Consider the following 19,068-nt stretch of genomic DNA (forward strand, 5'->3'; position numbering starts at 1 on the left):
AAATTATTTTCAGTTGGAACCATTTTTTGGATGATAGCTTACGGCATTCTTGGCATGAAGGTTGGGCCAATCCTTAAGGAACGGTTGCCCCTTTCTTCCAGGGCTTCCTTTTATTAACATTATCACTGGTGGTTTAGTGGGGTTAATGTCATGTTCCTGGAGTCCCGCGGTTATTATTTTACAATTCTCTAGTGGGCTAGTGGCTTCCCTGCATGCGCGGGCAAACATCAGACACCACCAGCTGGAGCCGTGATCTTCTCCCTCTGTGGCGGCCGGGGTTGTCCCGGCCGCTGTATCCCTGGGTGTAGAATTCCTTTCGCTCTGCGCCCCCCCCACCCCCGGGACCAGTGATATCACATTGAGTGCATCCTACGGCATCCTGCTGGTCTTCCGGGCTGCAGCAGGACATGCTGCAGCCCCACCGACTCCTTTTTCTCTCTGCGGCAGGGACTACTACAGACATGCTGCTACTTCTTCCAGGTAAGCGTGGGTAGGGAGGGGGCCTGCCCACACATGCTCCAACACTGCGGGTGGGTTTGGGTGGGCTCCCTCACTCCCCTGTCATAACATGCAAAACATGCAAATGATTAGCTGGCCTCACTTTCATGGTGAATCCATTTACTTGAGCTCCTTAAATTCTGACATATCCCAGGCGGTTTCCCCTAGCAGAGGTAAGTACGTTACACTAATCCTTTTACCAGCTTTAACAAATCGCGGGAATTCGTCCCTTCTCCCAAGGGGAGCCAACCCATTTGGGACTAGGGAAGTGAGCCTGCTAGCCTGCTAGCCAAGGCCCTCCCTAGGAAACAGGGCAAGCAGGATGGTTCGGTTAGAATAGATTTTGACAGAGGGCAGACCTTTCTTTATAAGACGTCCTGGCGAGCACCCTTTTGTCGTTTTTTGGAATAAGAACCACATCCTAGAAGTAGGCTTCAGAGCAGGCATTTTCTTTATTTTTACTTAATAACAACCTGTTCAAACATGTCCTCTGGTCGTCTCGTGAGTCTGACTTACCACACAGTCTTTTGGGATTAGAACAGTTACTTTGCTGTTTTATTACACCGCTCGTTTATGACTTAAGAATGTATTTGCCACTTTCACTGCTATGGCTTTTGTTGTACGTCCAACACAACAGTAAACTACTGCGAAGGCCTAACGTTGGATCAGGCACTGCATCATCATGGACATGCATTAAATATCTGTGTGTTATTGGTTTGCTTTCATTTAGACATGCAGTTCATAAATGCTGAACCCTCTGTTGGGCATTTCCAAGACCTATGTGAGACCTCTGAGAATAAAACATGTCCGCAGAATCGTGTCCTCTCGTGGTCCATCAGCATGGCATTAGTGGGCATCATCTGCTCATGCGCGCCACTTCTTGCATTACGCCTTATGAAACGGATGCTGCAGCACGTTCCCATGCTCAGGTCCCTGTGCCACGTGCGCAGTGTCCTTGTGTGTTAGGCATGGCAAGAATGCCCCATCCTCTATTCCAGATCTTGGGAGACATCTTTATGCGGCTGCAGCACGTTCCCATGCTCAGGTCCCTGTGCCACGTGCGCAGTGTCCTTGTGTGTTAGGCATAGCAAGAATGTCCCATCCTCTATTCCAGATCTTGGGAGATATCTTTATGCGGGAGAACTAGAGTTTTGCAAAATATGAGCTAGTGGTAAGGATGCTTAGTATGGGGTCTTTTTTTCCCGGCAAATATCCATATTTTGTGCTAAAAGTGATGGTCGTCAGTCTGTTTTACTCAGCATGGTTCCACAATATTCAAGTCTGCTGTACAATCTTACACTGTATTCTACTATAGCCAGTCAGGTCTGCTGTACAATATTACACTGTATTCTACTATCTGCTCTGCTGTACAATCTTACGTTGTATTCTACTATAGCCAGTCAGGTCTGCTGTACAATATTACACTGTATTCTACTATCTGCTCTGCTGTACAATCTTACACTGTATTCTACTATAGCCAGTCAGGTCTGCTGTACAATATTACACTGTATTCTACTATCTGCTCTGCTGTACAATCTTACACTGTATTCTACTATAGCCAGTCAGGTCTGCTGTACAATATTACACTGTATTCTACTATCTGCTCTGCTGTACAATCTTACGTTGTATTCTACTATAGCCAGTCAGGTCTGCTGTACAATATTACACTGTATTCTACTATCTGCTCTGCTGTACAATCTTACACTGTATTCTACTATAGCCAGTCAGGTCTGCTGTACAATATTACACGGTATTCTACTATCTGCTCTGCTGTACAATCTTACACTGTATTCTACTATAGCCAGTCAGGTCTGCTGTACAATATTACACTGTATTCTACTATCTGCTCTGCTGTACAATCTTACACTGTATTCTACTATAGCCATTCAGGTCTGCTGTACAATATTACACTGTATTCTACTATCTGCTGTACAATAGTACACTGTACTCTACTATAGCCATGCTGTACAATAGTACACTGTACTCTACTATCTGCGGTACAATATTACACTGTATTCTACTATAGCCAGTCAAGTATGCTGTACTACTCTATTGTATTACGTTATACTAGTTTAACCTTATTATGGTTTAAGGTTAATGCTACTTTGCTTTAATCCTCCATGCTCTATGGAACTGTATTTATTTATGATTAGCACACATGTATTCCACTGTAATGTACTGTACTCCCTCCTGTTGTGGCTATGATATGATTGGTCATTTATAACACGCTTAATACCCAGAGGTTTCTAAGCGCGGACCTGGGGATCGAACGAGTGCTGCTCCCCAAGCACGTTGCCCCTGATCTATTCCACTTTTCTCTTTTATTCTACTCTCATTTACTCCTTTCAACACAGCTACTGTACTCCATACCCCACTGTTCTCTGCTCTGGAAGACCTGGCTATAGACTAGGGCTTTAAATGCTGATTGTGATTTTGCTCGTTGTTAGGCAGAATTGCTTGCACTACCGTCTGGGACCACCACATACAATTAGGACTACAAGTGTAAGCAAAAACCAACCTTTGGTATAAGTCTGTACTACACAGTTTGTGGTAGCGAGCTGATCAGCCAGGCTTATGTCCACAGGGAATGTGAGCAGTACAAGGATGTTACACAGAGGTCTTACAATCACAGTGGTTCAAGTAGACACTTACACTCAAGGTTTCTTGGCAAACACTTATTAATTTATTACACAATCATTTAGAAAACAATCACTAGAAGGAGGCAACTTAATATTATACACAAACACAATTCAATACCAAACCAATAAGTTTCTGAACAAATTAGGCTCCCCTGAAATAAGAGCAAAATGGCATTTCAGTTACTTTCAATGGGAGCAAAAAGGCACAAGTTAGCAGAATAGATCACAAATACTTTCTTAGGCAGTGTAAATAGTTTTAGTTCACCAGAGGACTCGATTCAGTTCAATAGGCCTAGGCCAAAGTCAATGGACTAGTGTCTTGGATAGGAAAGAGCAGTTCTTGAAGTAAACGGTAAAGTATATGCCAAACTTCTCAAAAGTAGTTTGTACGAAAAAGAATCATATGTTGGGTCACAAGTTGATTAGGCCTACAAGTTGGGAAAGTTCTGTGAACTTTCACTGTGAGAGGTAAGTTCTCTCAATCGGGTTGGCACAGTACCTTAATATGAAGAACGAGAAGTAGCAGAAGACGTTAGTTCCTGGCAGTTCCTGCAGATCTCACAATTCCTGAGCATCAGTCGTGGGGATAAGAGGGAGGATGTTGGGGGACTCCTGCACTGCACGGGATCGTCGGAAAATGCTGACAAAATGGAGTCACTTCAGTTCCAGTAGCTGTAATTCAAGCACACAAGCTGGTGTCCCTCCCCCTGGTTAATTCTAACCAGCTCTGAGAATGGTATCCAGGTGGCTTACGAGTTGATTGGTCCCACCAACTCAAAGGAAGAAGTTGTCCTTGAAGGGGCTTCTCTGTCGAGATGAACTTGGCAATTCGGATCTGCAGCAGGGCTTCACCGGGCAAACCAACAGTCCTGGAGTTGCAGCAGCCGTGCTGTTCCAGCTTGTCTTCCATTCTTTCGTTCCAGTGGTTGACTCTGCTTTCCATTCCACGAGACTCGCCTTTTAAACAGTTTTATCCCTTTCATTCCAGCCTAGCTGCCACTCACCCAGCAGGGTGGCTGTCCTTGCCAGACAGTCAGCCAGCCAATCACGCAAGAGTGCTTTTGGGTCTCCTAGGAGACTAAGAACAGGGAGTTTTGGGCACCTCCCTCACTTCCTGCCCACCCCAGACACTCAGACGCCAGAGACGGTCTTCAGTCCTGAAGCCCTCCAAAGGCATAGAAACAAAGGGACCAAACCTGGTTTGGCGTGCAGAGACAAACACTAGAAGGACCTTTTCAAAAAGAAATGTCGAAAAAAGAAGACCGGGACCTGCTCAAACAAAGGGGCTTAAGGCGGCATCTTGAAAAACATGGCTCCTGTGATTTTTAGCTACTGGTGTTCGTGGCCGGGAAAAATCATGGTAGTTCATTGTAAAACCACTGCCACAAGCCATTTCAATAGAAAAGGGTAGCATTGGACTGCTACATGAGTTTCTAGACACCGGGGATACTAGGTAACCCCTCCAGCACTCTACAGGAAGATAGGGTGTGCTGGGTCTAGGAATTTAAAAGACTAGTAAAGTCAATTTCACTTTACTTACTCTGGGAAACAGTAGTTTATCCCAGATAAGGTATTTAAACCTTTGGGAAATCTAAAAAGACATCCCTTTGTCACTGCACTGAGTGTGCTTTGTGACACACATAAAAAGATGCCTATCTAGTTATCTTAAAACTCCATAATCAAAGAACACAAGAGTAAAACACACATCAAAATACATGAAAGAGTGGGAAAAAAGGCTCACCCTCTTTCCAGGTAAGAAAATCAAGTCCACAAAATCCAGCAAAGTTGCTGGGGGTCTCTAAGGTGAAGGGAATTAGCACATTTATGAGAATTCTCCCTAACACTCGTCCTTAGTTTTATTAGGTTTGTCTGACTGGATGCATTTATTTTTTATAGTTTTGTTGTGATTTATGTAGGTAATGTCTGTTCCCTCAAAACAGACTTGTCAAATATATTTTAACCCATTTTCTTTTTGCCACCAAAATGTACATGGTACTTTGGGGTGAGCCACCATTGGATAGGACGGGGGTGTTATCCCGCGTTCTGCCATATTCCTATCTGCAATATTCCATTCCACGGTACACATTCTCACCACATGTGACTATGCCACTTTATGGTGTTCCAGTCCACCCCTCTATATGCCTGGCTCTAGTATTGGGTGCTTTGACCTCCTATTGTTCACTCTCCTTTACTCTTTTCATTTCTCTCTTCTGTGCTATCCTACATTCCCTGCACACTACTCTCCTGTCCTTCACTCTGCTCTACTGTACTCCTATTCGCAATATTCCATTCCACTGTACACATTCCCACCACATTTTACTATGTTCCTCAGTGCTCTGCTATCATTCGCTCTTCTGTTCTTTTCTATATTGAACTCTTCTGTGTTCTACTATAATCTCCTATATTCCATTCTGCTGCTCCCCACCATGTCCTGTTATGTACCACTCTACTGTGATGTTGTTCACTCTACTCTACCCTACTGTGCTTTACATTTTCCCTTCACTCTCTTCTACTCTACTGTAGCCCACCCTACTCTAAAATATTCCATTTTCACTCTATTATACTACATTTGACTATGTTCTACCATCCTCCACTAAGTATATATCACTATCATGCTATCTCTGATACTACACTAATGTGTTGCTCTGTGCTATGATATACTAGCGACACTAGACCAAAATGTTCATTCATGATTGCCAGTTAAGCTAATAAGCTGTGACGTTAATACCCCGCGTACTATAAAATGCCACTTTAAGGTCTTGTAAACTCCCTTCCTTATTTCCCAGGTGTCCTCGATAAACCGGATTCTGAGGAACTCGCAGATGGATCCAAATCTTCCAGATGTTACTGACAACACAGCATTCTCTTCAACACTAGGTAAGACTGAGGGCCTCTAAATGCCCAAAGTGCTCAGAAAGAGTCTGTGACCTGCCAGAAAATCTTCTAATGTCCCTGTAGCCATTGCAACACTGACTGTGACCAACATACATCAACAGAAAAGTGGCCTCAAGAAACCAAAGGGAGAGCCCAGATACCTATGGTTTAACCACTGCCAAACACCCTGCTTATTTGTGTTGAAAGGGTTTGTCCAGTCTGATATGCCTTAACAAAACTGCCCCACCTGATTTCTCTGTCTTGTTACTTTTTCATTTTCTGGCAGCTGCATAGCAAACATAGGGCTTCATTGATAGTCTAGATGGCATTGCTTCCAGCCCTGTAAGTAAAGAAGAAATCCGGGCGCAGGTGTGTGTGTGTGTGTGTGTGAACAATAGTGTCTGAAACCACTACTATGGGCCTCATTGCGAGTTGGGCGGTATTCCAGCAGTAAGTCTGCCAAAACACAGCAAAACTCAATTACCGTTACCGCCATATGGTCCCATGGAGTTACCACAGGATTACAAGTAGTGGTAATTCCCCTTTTTTTTGCAGCTGTGGTATTCCCTTCTACTTCTCTGCCCATTTGAAGTTAAAAGAAGGGCCACAATGTGTCTCCTTCATGCTGCTTTCACTGGATTGTTTTATATACATTTGTTGGCTGTGGGCACCCTTATGACATGTCTGGCTAATCAGAGCTCAATAGACATACAATGTTCACATCTTGTGTCGGTGCTATTATCAGACTCTGACTCCAATGATTAGAAGAGGGTCCTAGTTGTCATGAGATTTTCTCACTCACCTTCGACTTCACACCACCAAAGGTTCCGGGTGGTCCACGTAGGGTTTCTCGATGCCACTGAAAAGTCAATAGTTTTCCTTTTGAAGACGCTTTAAAGATGAAGACATCTTCCTTTCAATTTTTGACAGATTCCCCACCAGGAGAGGTTGGGTGCAAAATTCCTGAAGAGGAGTCATTGCTGGACGTCCAGCAGATAAGCCCTGAGCTGCCTCCCAAGTCTACTCAGCTGGGAAGCCTGAACAGGAACAGAACAGTCTTCTCTCAGGAGCAATCAGAGAGCCTGGAAAAAGGTACTTTCTTTGTGTATTGGTAACACATGGTGGGGGGAGGGGAGTCTGCAAGATATGTACTTAATTAAAGTTCTGTTTTTCATACATGACAACATGTCCCATTACAGTCAAGAGATGCTAGCCGAGCTCTGGTTTGAACTTTGAATTCTGGAACTTGTAGTCCTGTGTTTTTAGCTGGGAGATCCACACCACAAAACCCAGAATGCAAAGTTAAAACCAGGACTGGACTGGCTTCTCCCAACTGGAATAGGGCATGTTGGCATGTATGTTTTTTCCCCTTTGCATGGCGTTGAAAGCGCTACCCGGAGGGAGAGAAAAGCCTTGTTATATTGAGAAAAGGGCTGTGGCATACATCATGCAGTGCACACATTATTATTTTGAGTTCCCATTTACATCATGCCACATCAAGACCAACCTCTTCAAGGAGTCTCTCCTCCTCAACACCAAGGCCATTGCGTTACCCCTCGCATCACCTGACTCACTAGACGCCGCCTGCCTCTCTCTTCCCCACCACCCGGTACACCTATATCCCACCCCGGCTGTATATCTGTTGTATTGTAATCTATGAATAGTGCTCCGTTATGCATCTGTACTGTTGTATACCTCTGGAAAGCGTTCTGTTATGTATCTGTATTGTTGTATACCACTGTAAAGCACTCAGTTGCTTCTCGAAGCTAGGTCAGTGCTAAAAAAAAACAAAATAGTAATAATAATAATAATGCAGGTCTCTCAGTAGCACAAATGATAGGCTCATAATCAGTCTGTGTTGTGAATGTTAGTGTCATGGTTTGTGTGTGTGTGTGCACGCATGTGTCTGACTCAGTGTGGTTGACTGGGTATATGTGTGAGCAGAAAAGAAATGCGTACATGTGTCTGTGTTGTGGTGAGGGGCAGAGAAATGCTGATTTCTATGGTGTTCTCATGCTCAGCCTCGTGCAAGGGATTTTACAGTGAGGATTACTGGCATTGATAGGTTGAGGCCTTAGCCTCTTACAAGTGATGTACAGTGACCACTGGGTGATCTGCTCCCCACTGGTTCCTCAGCTGGTTGCTTGTAGATCCCTTACTGCCAAATTGCCCTCTCTCTCCCCTTTTTTCTCCCCATTCCCTTATTTCTGAGCTTCCATCATGGTTTACTTCCACTTGTGATTGTAAAGCGCTCTGTTGCTTCCAGAAGCTATAACAGCGCTCAATAAATACTACAATATTAATCATAATAACAATAATAATAATTATAATAACCATTACTAGATAGGTTGTGGCTGCAGCTTCAGGCACATGATTTACGGTGACCATTACTGGCAAAGACAGATTGCCTTCACAGGCTTGTGCAAGTGTATTACACTTTACTAGCATGGGTAGGTTGTGACCTCAACCTCATGCAAGTGCTTTACAGTGACGATTATTGGCACAGATAGGTTGTGGCAGCAGCCTCATGCACGTGATTTAGTGACCATTACTGGCATAGTTAGAACATCGGCTCAGCTTTCATGCAAGTGATTTATGGTGACCATTACTGGCAAAGACAGATTGCCTTCACAGGCTTGTGCAAGTGTATTACACTTTACTAGCATGGGTAGGTTGTGATCTCAACCTTATGCAAGTGCTTTACAGTGACGATTATTGGCACAGATAGGTTGTGGCAGCAGCCTCATGCACGTGATTTAGTGACCATTACTGGCATAGTTAGAACATCGGCTCAGCTTTCATGCAAGTGATTTATGGTGACCATTATTGGCATAGATTGATTGTGGCCGTGGCCTCATCAAAATGGTGTCAAGTCCTTCATTGGGGAGAACGCCCACAAACCATGCTACATTTTTTGGGCTCTCTCGCTATGCTTGTTTGCTTGTGCAAATTTGCAAAAGTATCAAGAAACTTACTGAATTTTTTCATGTGATACCCAAGATAACCAATTGTAAACTCTATGCATTTTACCACGTTTTTCTCAAACTGTGCTGCAAAATATACCATTTCAACAAATGTTAACATTTTTTAAAATTTATTTATTTGCTAAAATTGATTTTAACAAAACAGATCAAATTTCTGTAAACTGCAAAGTTCATAATATTTATCAATTAGAGATAACACAAATAATGAAGAAAATAAACAGATAACCACACAAAAGATTAATATAAATGTAACGTTTCTGATCTCTGGGAGAACTTCGATCAGAAATGTGACTACTGCAATTATGTACTTGATTTTATGCCGACAATGTTTAACCGTTGAATGGCCCCGAGTTGCAGAGATCTCGCTGGTCGGATGCAAATTGAGGCAAGTTCTCAAAAATAGGTTTCTCACCTATTTATCAGGGAATTGTCTTAGATATTCACGCAGTGAATTTAGTTTCCAACTTTCGAAAGGCAAGTGAGCTACAGAGTGATAAGTGCTTGCCAACTCTTGGGTTAAAATCCAATCACAATCCTGTAGTTTTCATTTAACCCGCAATGGGTTGGACATTAGTTGCTCAGTGGAACTGCCGATCACTTCCAGGAGGTTTGTCATAGCCGTGCACCATCCAGTCAAGGGAGGGTTGCCGTTAGACCACAACTCTCTGTAAATCATCTCCAACATCACGGTTCGTACAGGGTTAGTGCATTTCGCAAACAGGGCAAGCTTGTGCCAGTCCAACAGACACTTCAGAGAGGTTAGACCCAGTTCTCTCTGAAGAATGGCGATCAGTGTTGACAGAGGGACCCCCAGCACTCTTTTCCAAAACAGCCTTCCAAACTATTCCAGAAAGAGTCTGGGATGTTGAACAAGGCTTCTGCCCCGTAGATCAACGCGTGGGACTACGTTGGCTCTATCAGATTGTACAACTGGTAAAATGGAGAAGCGGCCAAACCTTCTGCTCAATGCACAAGCTTGGCTAAAAGATGTTTCATTTTTTCTAAAAGGTACGTTGTCATTGGAGCTTCAGACTTGGAATTGCTCAACCAGACACTTAGGTACTTAAAAGAGGGTACCTGTTCAATCTTCTCTCCATCTAAAAATAGGGAGTAATGGTGTGTCCCCTGGGTGCAAGTGCCAAACGTCATGGTCTTGGTTTTCCCCTTGTTAATTTCAAGGTTGTTCTTATTGATGTACTGTTGTAAGGCATCCAGTTGCCTATGATGGCCGACGAGAGTCTGGTCAATTAGTACCACGTCGATCTAGTAAGGGCAAAGGTTTAGGGATGTCCTCCATCAAGAGGTTAAAAAGAACTGGGGCCATAGGGCACGCTTGCTCAACTCCTCTGGCAGTTGTAATTTCGCTGGATAGGATCACTGCTTTGTTTAATCTGACCCTTAAAGAAGTATTGGAATGCATTGCTATGATTGGGTTAAGGAGTCTAACAGGGCACTCTTTCTTTATTAATTTCAACCAAAGTTTAGATCTATTAATTTGGTCAAACGATTGGACCAGATCCACAAAAACCATATATGTTTTAGCTTTGTTTTTCCCAGAGTTGCCTTTGAGAATTTGTAATAAAAGGATAATCACCACGGTACCCAGACCTTTAACAAATCCACCTAGTAATGGGTTATAACATCTAGTTACCGCACACCATGATTGGAAATGATAGAGAATGATGGAACTATAGAGTTTGATAATGATGTTGAGGAGAGCAATAGCGCGATAGTTTTTCATATTTTCTCGGTCACCTTTTTTATGTATAGGGACCACTATTGCTCTCCTCCATGAACTGGGCAACTGGTGGCGACTGGAAATTTGATTAAATAGAATGGCGATGAAAATAGCCCATTCTTCAGGAAATTCCTTAAGCATACAATCTGACAGCCCGTCAGGACTGGGTGCTTTAGAGCCTTTTAGCCTCCTGATTCGTCTTACGAGGTCATGCTCGTAAGTGGGGAATAGCCATAAACCAGGGCACACAGAAGGGCCAGTGATATTGTTAGACACTGTTCGATGAATAAAGTGTGCTGAAGTGATTAGTCCAGGTTACCTCACTGATGGGATTGGATTGATCTGTGTTAGAAACAGACTCTTCTGGCTTTAGTAGTGACCAGAATTTCCCTGGGTCCTTACCGGCCAATGTTCTTAGCATGGACTCTGAGTCGTTCTGGTACCGTTGATGCTTAGAGGCTAGAAGCCCATTTTTGTATCTTGATTTGGCAACAGAAGCTAAACAGAAATCATTTGCTAGGCCCGCTTTGTCGCTTTACATAAGAGGTTTCTCACCTCTTTTCTTCGGACCACCACTTCGATGTCAAATGTGTGCTGATGGTTTCGAGCAAAAATACCCTTCTTAGGGCGATAACAAAATTGTTCTAGAAGTGGTGACTATTCCACCGAAGAGCCTGTACATCTCAGATCAGCCGTTAAAGTTGTTATTCTTGTGGTGGATATCTTCAGACGGAGGCCACCATTAAAGGTAACAAGTGGTATTGACATTTGGTCCCTGGGTGGCGAAAGTGGTGACCGTCATTCCAACAGCAAAGGGTGGTGGTCGCTGTTTGCTGTTTTTTTTAATCTGGAACTGTTCAACCAAGGGCAAAACGTTATTGGAAACATAGATGTAATCTAGAACCGAGGTAGAACCTCTTTGCTCCCACGTCGCTTGAGATGGAATATCGCCCTTGCAGTTCCCATCAAGCAGGTGCAGATCTCTGAAGGTCATAAGGAGAGACCATACATTTTGCTTAGTGTACCTTGGCTCATCAGGATTCCATGCGCCATCTAGGCTTTTGTTGGTATTTAAGTCCGGAATATTTAGGTCCCCACAAATGATTACATACGGAGACTGATGATTAGTAAATGCGTCGTCCAATAGACCGATGACCTGATGGATGAACGATTCTGTTGTAATCAGAGACCCTTTCCCTGGCCTCTTTTCACTTTGGTAACACAGTTCACGAACACCAGGGGGAATGACTCCTTTCTCCTGGCTTCTCTTTCACTTCGGGGACCCAGACACAGGCTTCCTCTAATATTGTAATCAGGCAGACCTGGGTCACTCTCCTATCAGATACTGCCATGAACAATATGACTTGTATCTCTCTTCTTTTGTGGATGCGGGTCCCACACCCATATTTTGATATTTCTCTGTTTGGGTGTGAGGTCTTTATCCGTTCCTTATTCTCCCACAACCCTGTTATGGCCCCACCAACCGTCCTGGTAACCCTGGTACCTTTAGGGTTTCTGATGGTGTTCTCCGGTTGGTCTCGGGCTCTGATTCTCCTGTTCTCGGACTTCTCGCGCTTTCCTTCTCTCTCAGGTATTCTGCAGTGGCGCCACATTCTTGGACTTCTCACCATCTGCGTGTCTCTGCTCGATTGCACAGACTGATTTCCCCGCGTGCCAGGGCTTCTGCTTTTCCCACTTTCAGTTTGGTCTCTCTACGTCAGTCTGATCAGAGACACCTCCACCTCCTCGCTGGTGTCCCGGTCACTTGCCCCTTCTGTCTTCAATGCTGGGCCATCTCCATGCTTGTGGCTCCTCGAGTGATAGCTTGACATATTTGTCAGTCCTTCATTCCTTTTTATGACGAGTGCCTAAAAACAACTAGAATGTTTACTCCAGTCCTCACCATGGCTCCCCACACCTCCTCCTCGTCCCAGTACTTGTCAAGGGAGTCATCCTCAGATAGTCCCTACTCTTCCTCCTCTCAGTGGATGCTAAACCTATCACCTTACAGGCATGAATATGGGATGTGGAGGTGAAGTTCATGGGATAGGAAGGTGTACAGGGTGTGGGTGGAGGGTTATGATATGATATGATATGACATGGCATTTGTAACGCGCCTATACACAAGCGTTTCAGGTGTTTCAAGGCGCGATGAGGCAGGGAGGGGGAAACGGGGGAAGACAGACAACGATCCTACTAGGCCAGGTGTCATTCAGATCGCGCAAGTGCAGGGGAAAGGGGAAGGGAGAAAGCGCAAGGGGAGGGGAGGGGGCAAGTGCAGTACAAGGTAAGTATATATAATAAAATTAATAGGGCCAGCTGGTGGCAAGTGCAAGGTAAGTGCAGACAAGTGCGGGGGCTGTAGGGATACAGAGACAGTACCTCAGTGCAGGGGTTGCCAGCGAGGCAGTGCAAGTGCAGAGTGGCAGGACCCAGGACCGAGGTCGGTGAGAGTGGCCCAGTTGCAGATTCGGTGCAGATTCAGCGAAGAATTAGCAGGGGAGAGGGAGAGAGAAAGCAGAAGCAAAGAGGAAGGTTTTGAGGTGCTTCCGGAACCGTAGATGGTTCTCCTCAAGTTTCAGGGAGACAGGAAGGCTGTTCCAGAGGGAGGCCCCTGCCGCGGAGAGAGATCTACCCCCAGCTCGTTGCTTTGAGAAGCGGCTGACCCTGAGGGAGTTGGAGACGGATGAGCGAAGGGCTTGGGAAGGAAGATATTTAGGAAGAGAGAGTTGAAGGTATTTAGGCCCCAGGCCCCAGAAGGCCTTGTGGACAATGCAGAGGGTTTTGAACTTTATCCTCGCAGCCACTGGGAGCCAGTGTAGGGACTTCAGTCCTGGAGAGATACGGTCCCTGGGCTTAAGGCCAATGACAAGTCTCGCAGTTCTGTTCTGGATGAGTTGCAGAGGGCGGAGAGTGGAGGCAGGCAGATTAAGATAGAGGCTGTTACAGTAGTCCAGCTTTGAGAGAACCAGGGCTTGTGAGACAGTGAGCTTCTGGGGGAAGGAGAGGAAGGGAAGAATACCTCTGAGGAGGTGCAGCTGGTAGTGTGACTTCTTAGAGACGTCAGATATATGAGGAGAGAAGGAGAGTGTGGAGTCGAAGATAACCCCGAGGTTTTTTGCCGTGCAGGTAGGTGCAGGAAGAGGGCCAAGAGAGGCCGGCCAGAGAGCTGCAGGGAAGGAGGGAGTGGGTGTGCCGATGAGTAGAATCTCAGTCTTACTGGCATTAAAGCAGAGGTCATTGGCAGCACACCATTCCTGGATAGCCGACAGACAGTCAGAGATGAGGGAAGGAGAGGAGGAGGCCGAGGGTAGCCTGAAAATGAGCTGGGTATCGTCCGCATAGCACTGAAAGTTGGGGCAGAGAGCGCCGATGCGGTGGGCAAGGAGTGCCAGGTACTGGTTGAACAGCCAGGGGGAGAGATTTGATCCCTGGGGGACACCACAGGTGGAGAAAAAGATATCAGAGAGGAAGGACCCCAGTTGGACCTGGGAGGGTCGATTGGAGAGGAAAGAGGTCAGCCACACCAGAGCCTGACCAGTGATACCCAGGTTATCACGGAGACGGTTGAGCAGGATGGCATGGTTGACAGTGTCAAAGGCAGAAGAGAGATTGAGCAGAATGAGAACACACGGAGTGTTGGAGTCAAGGTTCAAGAGTAGGTCCTCACGGATGTTCAGGAGAGCAGTTTCCGTGCTTCTGGCAGCTCTGAAGCCAGATTGATGGTCATGAAGACTGCCAACAGATTCAGCATGGAGGTTAAGCTGGGAGATGGCCAGTTTCTCCAGGAGCTTACCCAGGAAGGGAGTGATGGAGATTGGGCGATAGTTAGCCGGGCAGGAGGGGTCAGAAGAGGGTTTCTTAAGAAGAGGGTGCACAAGGGAGTGCTTAAGGGGGGATGGGAAGACTCCAGAGGCGAAGGAGTGGTTGCAAAAGTCAGCCAGGGCAGGAGCCAGGGCGTCAATGTGGTCCTTGATTGTTTTGGAGGAACAGGGGTGAACCTGTTTAGATGAGACTTTCATAGATCAGACTTGTCTGGAAACCTCATCAGCAGAGAAAAGGGGAAAGGCAGAGAAGGAGGGAGGAGGGGTGGCTGTAGAAGGGCCAGAGGAAGAGCCAGGAAGAGAGGGAGGGAGGTGATAGGAGGAGAGTGAGGACAGGATGTCCTGAGTTTTAGCGATGAAGTGAGAGTCAAGTGCAGTGCAGAGGGCCTGGGAGGGGACAGGAGAGGTAGAGACTGCAGCAGGGTTGGCAAGCTTGCAGATTTGAAAGAGTTTGGCCGAGTTGTTAGATGCCGCAGAGATGCGGGCTTGGATAAGGGCTCTCTTCTTGGAGAGAACGGAGAGACGGTATTGCCTTTGGGTTGGTATATTGCGTTCGCCCGAGATGGTCTACATTGTCCTCAGAGGGGAACTCACTCCCCATGAGATCATCCCGCTGAGTACCACCCCCAGGGGGTCTATCAGGTAGCGCCCATACCTCCCTGGCCTCATGGGAGAAGTGACGGCATCTTGGAATTCGTCACACTGCTTTATCATTTTTTATCAACATTTGAAAAACGGTTTACTTTGCTTTGTGACATATCTGTTCAAATAATGTTTAGAAACAGATCTTATTTTCCAAGTAGTTTATCAATTTGTTGGACGTCTCTGAAACATCTTCTGAACGTCCAACGGCAACTTTAGCTGTTTTTTGTCATGTATTTGTAAAGTGAAGTGTGTCAAGGGTTTATGACAAAGGGCTTGAGATGGCCAGTACAAACATTGAATATGTGCATACTATTTATAAGAAGATGAAAGCATGCCCAGACCAATTTGCATTAATTAAAATAACTAGACACTAAAAATGTACGCAGTATTTCATACATCTTGTGGTTATTTAAACAGAATAAACTCCTGTGCGAAGATGCATGGGTGATTCACAAACAATCCCAGAAGGGAAACCATTTCAGCAGATTCGCTTTTATCTCTTGCAAGATTTTGGGAAATGCACAGGTGTCCGTAATCACAAAGGCGAACTGAGCATTTCTTGCAGGCTGTGCGCCAGCACATATGATGGACTAGACCCCTTTTAATTAATTGACTGGCATGCATGGCAGGTGCTATTTTTATCAGTGGCTCGCAGCGCCCATTTCGATTTTGGGAACACATGTCACCATCACTGCCTCTTAAAAGGCCTATCATGACGAAAAAGGAAAAAAAAAAGAAAAAAACATGTCTGCTTCATTTGGATTACTTGGAGTTCAAAACACAATATGAAAATATGCCCCAAGTACACACGTGTGCACTTACGAGCAGAACAGTGCAAAAACAGGGAGGAGCTCCCCGTTTTTTGATGGCAGGGACCTGTTACGTTCATACTTCAGTGTAGACAAGTCCCTGTTGCCAAGTATTCCTTATTTGCATGGCAGAGTCCAAAGGGGCAGGGCAAAAAGGCAGTGTGCACGTTTGTACGCCTCCCTTTTGCACCAAACCGTGCAAACCAAGGAAACGCTGCCTGACATGTACGCATGTGAGGCAGCGTTCACAATGGATTCCTATGGAGTTCACCTGCTTTTTGCTGGTGTAAAAATGCTAGTGGACTCTAATACCCATCAATTGTGCTGAGATGAAAATCCATGCCAGCGTAAATGTCTGGGTATTTTTAAGACCGACAGGAAGGGAGAAGTGGAAAAGTAAGTTTCTTTCCGCCCCTCTTCTCTGCCATACAAATGAATAAAAAAGGATGTAACAGAAACAAAAAGCATAAATCGGTAAAGCAAGGAGTTTACTTCCAGTTCAATCTGGGTTCTGGGAAATCAGCTTTACACCTCCTTTTTGCACTTTATAGTGCAAATGTTGTAAATGTCACCTGCCATTTACGCATTGTTCCGAGGTAACCTGCCTGATTTTAGCAGGTGCTAAAAACAGGTGGATTGCATAAGACTACAATGCATCTGCACTGTAACAGTCAGGGAAAGCTAGGCTACTTGCAACAAAAATGCATTCTGTACCATCATAAACATTTCCCTAGCAACTGTTCACAACAGTACGAACACGAAGCCCTCCATGCAGCACGGCACCAATAGCCGATAAAGAAATATGAATTACAACGGACGCCATCGCTTTTTGCTCAGCCTACAACTCGTCCCTCAAGCCTGCTCTTAACAACGCAGAGGCAGTGAGGTCACGGGATGGCTGCTCGATCCCCATCAGATTGAACCATGGATTGCTCGGATTGACACCGTTTTGAATCTTTTGGTCCTGAAGATGATGACCCAAACTACCAAAGTCATTGAAACCGGTCGACTCCTCTCCTCTTTTGATATGCTTTGAGCAGTAGGGATATCGTTTTAACTCAGTACCCCCTCTCCTGGTTGGTCCACCGAGCCCTATTAATATGTCTTTTCTCGTTTGAGTTTTACACAACACCTAGCTGCGGTATTTCACTTCCCGTACATATTGCTCTGTGGGTGAATAAAAGGATTTAGTACCACATATAACTCCCCTCTGGAATGTTGATAGTGTGATAAAGAGTGATCATTGAATTAATGTTTCTGCCCCCTTTTCAGGCGATTGAGTTTTTTACTAGATAACATGAATCATTGCTGTAGTAGAGGAACTCTCCTCTTTTCTTTTAGATAGGCGGCAACCCACAGCAGACCTAGGGATAGCACCCCCTGATAGGGACAAGGGGTGCTTCTTTTTAGGGTCAGCATTATATGTCTCTCAGCTGGGTTTATTTCCCACCAAATGGTATCTAATTGTCTTGTTTCTTTTTTTTAATAATTTTTTATTTTATTAGTTTGTTACAAATTTTTAAAAAATTACAGACAGCTTATTACGTAGCGAGCTCTCATTCCCATTTCAAAGATTATGTACAGCCTATTAATTAACGAGCGCTCATTGCACTATTTTCTAACTTTTCACTGTCAACTTTAAAAAGAACAAACAAAGAAGTTATTTTCTTTCATGCATATTGGTCTACCCTGCTCATTCTCTTCATTCATCAGTCATCAGCAGCTTTTGCAATTCTTCAAGGTAAAGTGCTAGTGCTATTGTGTGCTGCTGTGAATCATCATTATGGAATTTAATCCACCATTCTTCCTGACTATATGTCGTGTACTTCGCCAGTTCCACTCCTAAGTATCGTGTTCTTAAGTCTCTCAGCTCGGAACACTCTAAAACAAGATGTTTCAGCGTCTCCTCTATCTTTTTTCAAAATCTGCATTGATTGACTTCACTTCCAGGTTCTTGCCTTTTTTTTTTATCTCTTTGGTCTCAAATAAATTCAACCTGAACCTCAAGTATACATTTCTGAGGCGCTTGCAGGGGAATATTTCGAGGTATTTAGCTCGGTTATTCAGCCCTCTGGTTTCGATTGCTTTGTTTTTCATGCATTTATGCTGGTCACGTTTCTCCATTGTCTCGATCCAGTCTTGTTGGAGTAATTTCTTTTTGACTGCATCTGGATTATTGGTTAGCGTTATTTAATCTGTGTTCAGTTGTTTTAAGATGTTTTTGCATCCGCCTCTCCAACTTGCTAGGAGGTCTTCTCTTTTGGCATTTTCAGGTTCCCACAATATCTCAAATTGTGGTATATTTGCTTCTGCAGTGGTCTTACTGTACAACGCTGAGGTGTTCCACATGATTCTCACATTTAGTGTTGAAAGGCTCAGTTCGTATAGAACACATGCAGTCGGAAAGCCTTGTCTTGTTTCTCCATGCATTCCTTGCGTGCTGCACACCACATTCGTGCCAGCATACAAATGTCATGTTGGTGTAAATGCTTTCACATGCTTTTGATGGAGGGGACAGGGATGGCAGAAATTGTAATTCTTTTTGTGCCTCCTACTATGTCGTACAAATGAACAAAAAGGAGTAATAGAGTCAAAAGCATGTGCAAAAGCAGATTTATACTCTATTTCACTGTCAACATGAGCCCCATTGTTTTTGCAGTTCGTAGTGCACATTTTGTAAATGTTGCCCGCCATTTATGCAGGGCATGCAGCATTTACAATGGATTCCTATGGAAGCATCCTGATTTAAGCAGATGTAAAATAGAGGATTCCATAAGAATCCAGTGCATTACCTCCAGCATAAAAATCAGAATTGAGCGCTAATGGGTACTGATTTGCATAGCGGAGTGGCTGGGGGTGGACTAAGCAGTCACTCTGTTCCGAGACCTCTCTCTGCTGTGACAAATCAGATGATCTTGTCCCGAAATTAAGAAGAAACTGAATTTCCACACGAAAACCCAAAATATGAATGCAAACCCCCACCACACCCTACAAGTCAAATCCAAATATAGCGTATGGGTATATGTATCTCTGTAAAGTTACACAGGCTACCGGGAC

At 44.7% G+C, this 19,068-nt stretch overlaps 1 protein-coding gene across 1 annotated transcript in view; it reads left to right on the plus strand.

Annotated features, from left to right (window-relative positions):
• The window catches only part of PAX4 (paired box 4), a 465,469-nt gene that overhangs the window by 246,395 nt on the left and 200,006 nt on the right, over positions 1-19,068 (plus strand). Inside the window, exons 4-5 of the mRNA XM_069629565.1 lie at positions 5,924-6,014; positions 6,942-7,103. Coding sequence (XP_069485666.1) covers positions 5,924-6,014; positions 6,942-7,103 — 253 coding nt within the window. The remainder of the gene's footprint in view (positions 1-5,923; positions 6,015-6,941; positions 7,104-19,068) is intronic.

Source organism: Ambystoma mexicanum, chromosome 12, assembly GCF_040938575.1.
Source record: "Ambystoma mexicanum isolate Mex_15411 chromosome 12, UKY_AmexF1_1, whole genome shotgun sequence".
Lineage (NCBI taxonomy): Eukaryota > Metazoa > Chordata > Amphibia > Caudata > Ambystomatidae > Ambystoma > Ambystoma mexicanum.